Source organism: Netta rufina, assembly GCF_964035555.1.
Source record: "Netta rufina genome assembly, chromosome: 10".
Taxonomy (NCBI): Eukaryota; Metazoa; Chordata; class Aves; order Anseriformes; family Anatidae; genus Netta; species Netta rufina.
Window position 1 is genome coordinate 6,637,025 of NC_140133.1, and position 12,945 is coordinate 6,649,969.

The window sequence follows — 12,945 nt, forward strand, 5'->3', positions numbered from 1 at the left end:
AAAGATCTAGATAGTATTTAAAGTATAAAACTCTAGATTCACTTGTAGCATACCTCCTGCTTCCTTTAAACTATTCTTATATTCATCACTTTTGGGAAGTGTTGGTCAAAGGCAACTTTTTGCATTATGGAACATGTCAACTTTCTGAATATTTCTTTACATGAATTTGAATAAAAATAAATATTTAAATTTTATTTCAAATGGAAATCAAAACCAATTGCAACTTGCACAATACTGATATTTAATTTCAGAATTTCAATATTTTTTTCTATTATTCTTATTATTTTACCTAGTCTCATGGCATATCCACTACAATGATATCAGGAGTATAATACCATCCCACGCAATAATATTTGAAATATTTTTGAAATTAAGGGTAATTATTAGAAAATTTTTTTCTTTTTTAAAGTTCCCTTTCCCTTTCTGTTTTTTAATCAAGCGCCTTTCCAAGAACGTTCTTTTTAGTATCACACTAAAATAATTCCAGATGAATTTAAACATTGAAAACACAGCTTCTTTAGCTTGTTATTTTATACTCTCTATACCTTCTGATAAGATGAGAATGTTGTTTTCATGAGTAGTAAGCATTTGCTTCTTATTTTAAAATAACAATCTGACAATATTGAAATATTTCAGCAATAATATCATTATAGATGACATGCATTTTTATTGTTGTATTTTGAAATAGGGTAAAAAAAAATGAAATCATACCAACAGACTTCATGAAGTCTTTAAGAAATTGTATTTCAGTTGGATTGAGATGTCTAAGTGAAATGTTTTGGTTTCACTGAAACACTTTGTGATGCTAAACCACTTTGACATTTTTTTCAATCTATTTCTACTTCAAAGACATAAATATTTGAGAGAACACTGTCTACGCAGCCTGAAATGCTGAACCATGCCTTTCTCTAGTCCCCTAGCAGTAGTAAAAAGAAAAATGTAAAAGAAAAATGATCCTTTTGCTGGGTGGGACTGTGCTGTATTAAAGACACAAAAAAATGTTCCCTCCAGCAGCAGTATGTCATTAAAAATTAAATATATTTTTTTAAAAAGTTTATTTTGTGATGTGTGTTTTTACCCTAAAGCAGATAGAATACATCAAAGAATAGAAAATCCTCTTGATCCCTCAAGTGTCTGAGAAAAACGTAACATTTTAACAAGAATCCCAAAATTGGTGAACATTTAAATAGTTTCTTGTAACTTTTAATGGCCCTTGGAGTATACCATCCAAAAAAATCCATCCTGATTTCCACAGACTTGTTCTTGAACTTTGTTGGATATTTAATTGCTCTCTCTTGACCCTGCCGTATCTTTAAAATATTAATTGTACCAGTTATATAAGACATTCAGTAGTAGTAAATATTTTGTATTGTCAAAGTGCTTATGATAAAGAACATCATTAAATTGTTGCTTATTTTTCTTCAGCTATTATTGATTTTATTTTCTCTGGCAAAGGTTCCATTCTCCTCTTACGGGAAAGTCCTATGTGATTCAAATAAGTACTCCCAAGGGACTTATTTAATCAACTTAATGAAACAAATTGTTGTGTGCTTCTGAAACAAATAAAACCATATTAGGCTTTACAAGTCATGTCCTATAAGAGCTATAACACAGTGTGTTGTATGCACGAAGGAAGTGCGGATATTTCAGCTGACTTTTTGCTGTTTGAATTCTGAGAAGGAGAGCAAGTAATTATGTTGCCCAAATCAATGGTCCCCAAACATTTTGATTGTGCACAGCTAATAGTAAAAAATTTTGAGCACACACCCCAATATTATGCATAGTATTTACAAATTGTGCATATGTATACTTACGTGCCAAAGTATTTTATACATTAGAAAAAATACACAAAATAAAGTTTTAAAAGGATTGGATAAATAAAATAAATCTCATTCTTAAAATAAAGTTTATTTATGAATGGTGCTAGAAATATTTTCTTCCTGCACCCCACTGGATTGTCTTGCATAACTCCTGGCATGTGTACACCCTACTTTGGAGACGACTGGTCTAAATACGGTCTCAAGAGGCTGAGTAACAGCAGTCTGTCTCCAGCTGCCTCATCTTCTGCACTATGACAGAGCTTACAGGTATATTAGTTCTCCTGAATGAACCATGCTTCTTGAGTTCTTCACATACACTGGTCCCAATCCCAAAGGGCCCAACAGATCCAATTTTCAAATTCTCAAGGGAGCTTTTGCTCTAAGGTCATTTAGGCATTTTAAAAAGATTATATCCAGATCAAAAGCTTTTATAGTCAGTCATCAACGAAGTCATATCAATACAACCTTGGCATCCAAAAGGATAAAGCTAGAAATTGTTTTCTACCTAAATCTGAATTATTTAAGCAGTCAGACAGATGGAAACATCTTTTTGTGGCCAGAAATGATGCTATCCCAGATCAGAAATTTTCTGATTTAATAAGCTTTTAAGCGTGAGCTTCAAGGTCAATAGAATAAAATATCATGCCAGCAAGAAGTGTCAGATACAGATTTGAAGAAGGCTTCATAAAGAATGCTGTGAATAAATCCATCTTTCATAGGAGCATTCTATCTGCTGATGGAATGGTGAGAGAATATGGTTTGTATGGCACAGTTTTTATAGGACAAAAACAGACTCTAAACATACAGCTGAAAATCTGAAGGAAGCCTGTTCATATCATACAATTACAAAGCCTATAGGAAAATGGAACTCTATGCCTACATTTTATATGACATATGAAAACTGCTATTGCCACACGAAAAGTTTTTAGTTTGGAATACTATCTAAATATAATTGTGGGACAACAGAAGCATAAAAACCTGAGTGATGATTGATTTACTCTAAATGAAATTGTTCTTGGTTGTTTTTTTCTGTTTGTTTTGTTGTTGTTTTTTTTTGTTTGTTTTGTTTTGTTTTGTTTTTTCATAAAGAGGTATATTCAAGGAGATTAAAATCTACTCTGCCTCTTATTTATATGAAAAATTAGCCATTTCTCAATAATATTTTTCCGGCTAGCACACGCGCATTTTCTCTTCCCTGGCAGAGCCTCATTCCAGTCCAGTTAAAAAGTCCCAAGTCAAATAAGAGATTACTTCTACTTGCCACACAACTTACTAGTATTTCTGTTATTCCTGCCAACCAGTTTCTTGTTATTTTTCATTTGAAGGTTCAGACAGGATGCAAACACAAGAGATTTCGTTGCCAAGAAAGCTTCCTTGTATTATGTATACAACAGAGATGTATAATTACAGATAACTCAGATACAGTGTTAACAGTAACATTTTTACAGTACAGAAGATGCGTCAACCATATTTCAATAACCTTGGCATTAATTTACATGATTTATTAATTTACGTGATGTATTACAATTTACTCACCTTTTACCAAAGTGTGTTTGTCTGTGGGAGATGACCGAGCAAGTACTCGAAGTTTTGGCCAGATTTTGTCAATTCGCTCTTGCTCAATCTGGAAAGCAACAAAACCAACAACATAATGATTAGTCTGTGATGAGCAAAATGCAAAATATATAGTTTCTCAAAGTATATAATGTATATATTCCATATACACATATGTAAAATATATAACTTCTCAAAGTATATAATAACAAATATGTAACTTCTCAAAGCCAATCAAACGTTTACAACTACAAATGTGTTCTTTTATTCTGCATTATAATACAAGTTCTTCACCTCATTTTGGCACTAATAATGGCAGAATTTTCTCTGTACACCAACAGCAACAAGGACATATCCATAGCATATCCTTATGCTCCCAGGATTCCATCAGTCAATTCAAGGATTAAATGACTGTGTCCAGACAGAGTTTTGTTTTTTAAAGCTGGCTTCTACAGTCCGTGTGTTAGCTCCATCTTTTATACGTGGAATTAAAAATCTTCTGAGAATAGACTAAGTTACTGAAATCATTAGAATGAGTGAATATCGCAGTACATGGATTAGATAAAGTGGTACAAAATAAAGTGGGCATAACTGGTTCTTTGTACAGACTGAATTCATGAGACTTAAACCTGCAGACTGCTGTTGTGTTCCTTCTCTTTGCTAACAAACCTGTTTCTAATGTACTTAGTTTTGATTTCTTGTATACTAGTGCTATGGTTCTAAAAACTGCTAAATAAGGCTAGCACTAAATTTATAATGGCTCTGCATGATAAGAAGTAAAGACTGGATTTTCAATGGTATTTAAAAAAAAAAAAAAAAAAAAAGATACTTCTAGAAAGAAATACCAATATCTCCAAGTAAAGTAGTCTTTACTGAAATAAGGTACGCATTGGTGCAGGTGAAAGAACATTTCAGTGTTCTCACTACTTGTAAACCATATTAATATGTATGGATTTACTATATGAATTACCTCTCCCTTCTCATTTCGGATCCTTCTGTTAAACTCTTTTCCTTCAAGGCAAAGAAAGTCTTCTCCTGGATGAATGATTCCACATTTTATGGCAATGGCGCGTGCTGTGTTGATGTTGTCTCCAGTGACCATGCGGACCGTAATTCCAGCTCGCTGGCACTTTCTTATGGCTTCTGGGACCTTCAAAAGCAATATAAATAGGAAAGAAAATATGAGATAGATATGAAATATAAATACAAGTTGGATGTTTCCAGTTAGGATATTTTTAGGCTAAGAAATTCATGAAATAAAAAGGGAAATCATCCATATTATGGCATAGATTAAAAGCTATTTGACTTCTACAGAATTGAGGTTACACCAGAGGCAAGACAAATCTCGTAGCAAGAAGCATACAAACCATTTTTCTGATCACTTGCCTTAAGCTTCTCCTGATTTTGATACAAACAGGAGTACTCTGCATATTTTTTGACCTTTAGCAATTAAGGTACCTAACATATTCAATATACGTCAAAACGGAGATAATCAATATCCGTATATTAAAAAAAAATTTTAAAAATGAAGACTTTATATTCAATATACATGCACTGAGAACACAGTTATTTTGTACAGAAAATTATCTAACATCTGATCCAAACTTTCAATAAGATTATCTAAAACATTTTAGAATTCAGCATTATTACCCTAATTTATGCATATCAACAGGTGGTATTCCCAAATATACATGAGCTTAATATTTAAAGAATAACGTATTCCAAAACTCTAAAAATGACAAATGATTAGTTACCCTCTTTCTACATAAAACCAACTTTTCCTGTTGCACAGTATATATACCAATGAGGGAGAATTCAGTGTTTGACAGGTCTGTGAGATCAATGCAAAAGCTAAGTTGGCATTGTATATTTGGCATCAGCTTATTTAAAAATAAAAAATCATTTTGTAATGAAAATAACCAATAAGCAAAGGATGTGATTATGAAAAGAATTGTCATTTTTAATAATTATCAACAAATTTTAAAACAATCCCATTTGGTTTAAGAAAGGGCATGGAAAGGGATATTAGTGGCTGCAATAGCGAAGTTTTCTACTGCCAATTCAGTGCAATTTGCTGATTATGACCTCTATCAGATAAGTACACTGTAGAACTTAATGTCAATTAGAGTGGATTAATCTCATCCATTAATACAGAAAAATATCAAGAAAAGGAGACGCCATCCACAACATCACACTGCTACCTTTTTGTATTGCAAATATTTTAACTTCCTCCATAGCTGTAGCGGGCACTGCTGGGGGCAGGATGCTGAACTGATTGACAGATTGACAGCCCCTGCTCTGATCCGGCATGGGAACTGCTGGGGTCCTAATGAGTTCATGGGGCCAGAAAGGCTGGGTATCTTGGACTGAACGTCACACTAAAAATAAATTATATGCCCTTAAACTGTATTGTAGATAATGATTATTCTAATGAGTTAGTACAATTTCACACCATGTTTCTGCATCTTTATTAAAATATTTTTTCCTGAGGAAATATTTTTTTCCTCAGGAAAAAATTGTGTTATTCATTTGTATAAGATTAGAAATGTCTCCAACAGTTATAAATCAATGTGGAACAAAGGGCATAATGGCTCTTCTGGTCAGCTGTGTTCTTCCCTTTTTAATAAACAAGAGGCAGTTATGAGGCATCTGCTTTCCACAGCACCTAACTAAACTAACACCTAGTTGACAAGCAGACTAGTACTTTTCTCATGACTATGAAGAAAACCGCTTCTTCCTCAAACCATACACACAGAATGCAGTTTGCAGAATGACTCTCTGGCAATAGAGATTACAGAAGCAAGAGAAAAAATAAACGTTTATCTACCTATTCCCTTCTCTCTACTAATTGAAAATGTTCTTCCCATGAGATGTATCCTGGAAGCATCATCTGGACTACCTGAGCCTTTTAACAGTACAAAGTTGACTTCTATGGGGCACCTACAACCAGATCAGATCTATTACTTAAGCAAATGACTACTGAGTTACCCATTTTCCACATTAATAATCTTGGCTACATCCCATTTGCCAGTTTGGAGTGCCCTTAGTATCCACTTAACTGTAGTGACCCTCGCGCATAGGGTATGACAAATTTACATGACTGTCTGTAAATCCAGCACAGCATATGAACCATGAAGGAGAAAAATAAATTACAGTACAAACAGAAAAAAAATAATAATAATAATAAAAAATCACACAAAGTGCCAGTCCTATTAAACAAGGTCATGGGAGGACAACCTAGTTTCAAATACACCTCAAACTAACTTATAACTAGTAAAATAATTCTACCTCCCTCTTCTCTCATTTTTGGACAGCTGGTGGGTGGTATCTGATTTACACTGTGTACAATAATTACAGTTAAAATATTGTTCATATTTTTTAATGCTGTAGGGAAGAAAGTGTTGGCAGACTGAGTGGGCAGTAGAAGCAGACATTTTCCATCAGTTTTGCAGAATTTAGGTACACATTTCAATTTATTTTTTTCACTTTCTCTCTGTAAAAAAAAAACACTTTAGATGTGTGTATGTATAAATTATGCAACGCACAAGTAACTATCAAAATCAGATGACAAATAGGTGGAATGTAGAAATGATTTACATTCTTCCAGAAATAAAAAAAAATGTAGGTGTACATTGGCAAATCAGTATAAGCCAGTATAGATTCATTAAAGCCGAAGTAGAAAAGCTGTCAAAAACAACAGACAAATCTCTATAGGCATGAGATAGCATTCTGTTTGTTCTCTTCTTGTATATTTATCAAAGGAAAAAAAATGTAAAAAAAGCTTAATGGCAAGCCAGTATCTCGGTGCTTGATAAAGCCAGCTACTAACAATGAATAAGCCAGTCTGAATTGCATCAACCTAAATAACCAAAGAAGTATGCAAAATTCATGGATGTCCAGTGGTTACACTCCAGTCAAAACTGGTCAGTTGCTGGATATCGTTGAATAATTCATCCAAATAGTATGCATGGAAGGAAAAGCAATAGCAAGAAAGTGCCCTGCAGTATAACCAGAACAGATGCAGCACTCCCATGTCTGAGACCATGCTAGCATGACACCGCTGATACAGCAGGTATGTCAAATATGTGACAACCTGAACACACCAAGGGTGTGTTCTGAGCAGCTCTGAGAAACTAGGGGAGCTATAAATTTGTATGCCATTAACTCCAAAGATCATCTTAAGGGAAAAATGCAGCCTTTTCCATTATAAACATTAACACAATATAAGGGAAAATACAGGTTGTCAGGATGGTGACACTGCATTGCTTCACTGAAATTAGCTAATCTGCCATTTCTGATAGAATAAAACCTGATGTCCATGAATACTGAGAATATTAATAAAACAGAAGTTGTAGTAATATTTCACATTTTTATGCTTTTCCCCTGCAGAAGACACTTTGAAAATTCATAAACTCCAATGGTGTGTCTATATTTAATTACTGGACTAATTCTTGCAAAATAAGAAGGTCATTTATAAGAGCAGAACACCTTACTATTTGCAACAATTTAAGTGATATGTAATTCCCACTAAGTCAGATATTTCATACAGACACCATTTTCTGAAATTGCTTTTGTTATGGCTTGAAGGTTCTTTTGATCTTACCACAATGAAACAGTCAAAAGGGATATGGAGAAAAATCCCCTCAAAACAAATTTCCCCAAAACAACTGCAGATTTGTCCAACATTTGGTAGAATTCTGGTGTTAAAAGGTGTTATCTACAAGAAATTCAGTACATTATTTAGATAATTTTAGAAATAAAATGTTTTTCTTCCTTCATCTTCTTTGATCCTTTAAATAGATATCAGACTTGACCTCTTTGTTTGTAGCAACACTATTCATCTTTACCTCAAGCTCCTATGAAATTATTCCCTATGAAATGAGAGTAGTTCTCTTATAAAACACATGGAAGGATAGTTTGCAGCTATTTTAAATAATAACTGCAAACCCCATTGCTACCCATTCCCTCAGTCTGTCATACCATACTGTATTATAAAGCTATTTACGTATTATAAAGCTATTTTCAAAAAACACGTATCATTAATCAGTTTTGGAGGGAAAGAGCACTGATTCATAACTCTGTTGGTCACTGACAGTTAAAATCTGAGTTTAGATAGATAGATAGAAAGATAGATAGATAAATGAGCTAGAGTATTAGGAGTGGGATCCATGCAGACAGGATATTTTAAGAATATTTTAAAATATTTTTAAAGACATGCAATGTCAGGTGTAGGGACAGATGGATTAGCAGCAAGAGACCAGCGTATGATAGATAAAGTGAATGCTGTTCATCTGATGACTGCAGAAGTAAGGGTTTTATCATAGTTTTCACCTAACCAAGACTTACTTCATATTATATATTTCTCAATACTGAAAAAAAAAGGCAAGAAAACCCATTAACACTCAAAGTACAGCTATGAAATTGGTGCCTATAGTTGTAATTATATCATGCTGTTTTCCTTTATTTATTTTCTAGTTACAGCAGAAATATATAAAGGCCTACTTTAAAAGTGACTCAGGGAAATAGTTTTCCTTGCATGTCTAGCATTGCCACCAATTCTCAGTGGATCAAATACAAAGATTTAGATATGATTAAAAAAAAAGATCCAGCAAAAACAAAAGGAGACAGAAGACTAAAAAAGACCAAGATTGGTACCAAGCTACTTTATGCAGAATAAGAACCCGCTCTTTCTGTAAAAGGGAAACTTGAGTTATCTTTCAATAACCTTACTCCAGAGCAAACAGCAGTCATTAATCACCTACTGAAATACAAGTACCATCGCAGAATGGATCTTGCTTCCATTGTGCATCACCGGTACTGATTTTCTCAAATTACTTGAATTAAAACTTCTGTCACATTTTTACAAGCCATTTAAGAATAGGATCCATGAAATCTGCAGCCTCTCCATGGTAAAGCTTTTTCTTGTCCAAATATAACATTAAAAAGTTTCCCTGAGTATATACCAGTTACAATCTCAAGATAATTAGCAAAGTGGCAACATCACAATTATAACCGTAGCAATTATTATCACTACACCCTTTTCTTCTGCTTTCAGAGTTGTGCCTCACTGCTTTGATTAAAGAAAAAAACTTTAATATCTGGGAGTATAATAAAACTTGTAATGATGAATTCTCCTATATACTCCTGCATGACAGAAGATTCAATCATTTTAATCCTGTAGTTCACAAAGCCCTATTTTGCAATATTTAAATACTAGTTGATTAATAGTTGATGTTTATCAAGTTAATTTGATTTTTTTTTAACCAACTGAAGTTTATTTCTAAAGTTCACTTCCACCTTCGACAGAACTAATTAAATAATAATAAATTTAAAAAAAAAAAAAGATAAAGACTGCAATAAATCTATAGTTCAATTCTCCAAGAAATGTTTTATGACATAAGAATTTGATATACCTCTGGCCTTACTGGATCTTCAATGCCAACAACACAAATGCAAGTCAGATCAGATAAAATGTCATTTTCATTGTCCCAGTCTGGCTCAGGGCTGCTATTGAAGTCTCGGAAAGCAACACAGATAGTTCTCAGTCCATCACAGGCCATTGGTTCAATCACTTTTTTCACCATTTCATCCCGGTCACGTGGTCTGAAGACACGAGGTTCACCAGCTGCATTAAGGATCCTGGAACACCTTTTTTATTTAAGAAAAAAAAATTAATTGTATATTTGCATGACAGTTGAAAAGTAATTCCTTGTACCAGCTCTTTTCATTCAACATCTTCCTTTTTGACAGCAAGTTTTAAATTTCTATTGAAAATATCTAGATCAAAGAAGATTCACTACTGAAATGTCATCAGATTGAATTTGACTGTAACTTATTATGGAGACACCAAGACCCTGTCCTCCATTACTTCCCTAAAACCCATGTAATTAATAAGCTGAAAACTTACAAAGAAATTGAAAAACCCTTACGTTCCAAATATGTTTATTAAACTAAAGAATGCATTCATAAATTACCAAATGCAGATGAGAAATAAATTAGAAGACCCAATATTTCTGCTAGCCAATGACAAGGAAAATAAGTCAAAGATTTCATCAGGGAAGAGGGAGGGGACTGGACATGGACAGTAACACCTTTACTCTCCTCAAGTGCGTCCTTTTTCTACCCTAGGTAGCAAATCCCAAACACCAAAATTCCCAGGTATGTTTTATTACTGTCAGAATGTTTTGCATCATTAAGATTTTGAAAAAACACAGCAAGAAATCATTTGAACTTACTTCTTCAGAACAATTTCAGAAGCTCCTTTGCTGTACATTCGGAAACTGCCATCTGGCATTTTAATGACAGTGCTCATTGACTTTCTCACAGAGTTGAATGTGTAAACCTTATAAAGTTTCTCCTCGGGGATGAGGTTCCGAACAGGCTCATAATCTTGTTTCAAATCCAGGACAAACCCTAAGAGGCCACATTCTGTCTTGTTGCCTACCTGGCGAGGCAGGCCACCTTCTTTTTCTGGTGGCTGTAGAGAAGAAAAGATTAGATATGGATTTCTGTAATGATTAGCAGTATGCAATGCCTTCTACCCAATTAACAGAGTTACAGTGTACAGTTTAAGATCTAAAACTCTAATTATGGAGTCATGTCTCTTCCATTTTTTTTAAAAACTAGCAGAAATTTTAGTGTTATAACAGACTGGAAGCAGTTATGCTCACAACAAGGAAAATGTCTCCAGTCAGATGACTACATTTGGTCTTTTGCATTTCTTTTCTTTTAAATCAACCATGGGCAGTTGAACTTCTTATAGCTAGGCAAAACATCATTAAAAATGAAATAATTGTCTTTAGGCTCAATATAATTAATACTTACTCATCACAAATAGGATATTTTATATTCTTACTTGCTTAGAATTGAATTGTTTTGCTGACTTCTATGGGTTTAATGGCAAATTAAAAAAAAAAAAAAAATGTCCTTTTTATCTACCAGGCAGTTTTGAATTAAAAAAAAAAAAAAATCAAAAAAATCAATCTGCATCTTAATCATAATAGTAAACCTACATGAAAATGGCATTTCCAACAATGTAAAAAATAATAATCCCACTGCTAAAAGCACCTGTTTCTAGGATCACCATATTTTAGTCGGCTGCTTGGATCACCATATTTTAGTCGGCTGCTTCAGACATTAAGTGCTTTATATGTTAAAAAAAAAAAAAAAAAAAAAAAAAAGGAGTATTCTAATCATTTTGCAATTCTTTTTACTTCTAGGGACAAGGACAGCTCTATCTTCCCATTTGAAATATAAATAAAAACAAAAAACAGCCACATTTCACACACACACACAAAATAGAAGTGTAACATACCCCAAATCAAAAATTCCTGTGTTGTCAAGATTCCAAATAGACTTAAGGGTCCCATGCATGAGCAATACTGTTAATAACTTACATTTTCTTGTACATATTAGAATTAGAGAATGTTTTTTTTTAAGCTATGGAAACCAAGAGAAGGAAAAATCCTTTCACAACTTTAATTTGCAAAGTATCATACCACCGAAAACATTTGCATTTGGCAAAAGACAAGGCTGTAAGTCATTGGTTTAAATGTCACAAACACTTTGCAGAATTAGGGCTGCAGGAATACATTCAGAATTATGTCCATGTTTTCACCATAGACGTCTAAATCTACCCTACTTGGGAAATACCTGAGGGATGAGGGGTAATGTAAGGTGATTAATTGAAATTACAAATCTCTAATCCCACTTAGGTTTGAATTCTTGCAATGAGTACTGCCATAAAAGAGGGAAAGGGGAATTTTACGTAAGTATTAGTAAGTATCCCAGAGAACTACCCTTTGCAGCTGGTTTAAAAATGAAGGACTGATAGAAGATATTAATAGACTTGTCTAGAACTGAAGTAAGCAAAATGAAAGGCAGAATTTCCATAAGAATCATTTTTCTATCACCAGAAAATTTTATACTCGGACAGATTAACAGGATTTCCTTTTCAGAGAGAGATGCATCTATGGTGAGCAGTACACAATAATCTAAAAATATTATAAGAGAGTTATCCTTCCATAACTCATTGTAACATCTCTAGCTTCTATATAAACAATCATCTAACCCAGTTATATGGGTAAGATTTGTGTTGCTATGACATTTTAGCATTATTCCAGGCTCAAATTAAAACACTTGCACTTAGAAAGCATAGCAATATGATATATTAAATTTATTATATACTATAATAACTTGTCCTGCTGTAATCCCATTATAGTGTGATACAACTGCCTTCTGGATTCTTAAATTCACTTAAGGATCCCTGCCTTACAACCCAATAACTTGTAGTTATATGATCTCAAAGGACTGTTAAATTCAGTAGATATACAAATTTCAGGTAGGAGTCAATAAAATACCATTTTGTTTAAAATAATTGGTTAATTTTCATGACATTGCCGCACACAGTTCTTGAAATGTGCTAAGAACTTGTTTTTTTTTCAAAGCAGCAGATTAATCAACTTCACTGCCTGGGTAGCAATGCAGAAAAAGACTTATTTCATATCAAACTTCCTCTTTTAGCTCTAAATCCCTATTTATGTTGCCTCTCTCTGCCACTGAAGACAATGAA

At 33.4% G+C, this 12,945-nt stretch overlaps 1 protein-coding gene across 1 annotated transcript in view; it reads right to left on the reverse strand.

Moving 5' to 3' along the window:
- The window catches only part of ATP2B2 (ATPase plasma membrane Ca2+ transporting 2), a gene marked incomplete at its 3' end in the record, with an annotated part of 270,171 nt that overhangs the window by 37,885 nt on the left and 219,341 nt on the right, over nt 1-12,945 (reverse strand). The window contains exons 13-16 of the mRNA XM_084293036.1: nt 10,610-10,851; nt 9,788-10,022; nt 4,345-4,524; nt 3,357-3,444 (exon numbers count right to left, since the gene is read on the reverse strand). Coding sequence (XP_084149162.1) covers nt 3,357-3,444; nt 4,345-4,524; nt 9,788-10,022; nt 10,610-10,851 — 745 coding nt within the window. The remainder of the gene's footprint in view (nt 1-3,356; nt 3,445-4,344; nt 4,525-9,787; nt 10,023-10,609; nt 10,852-12,945) is intronic.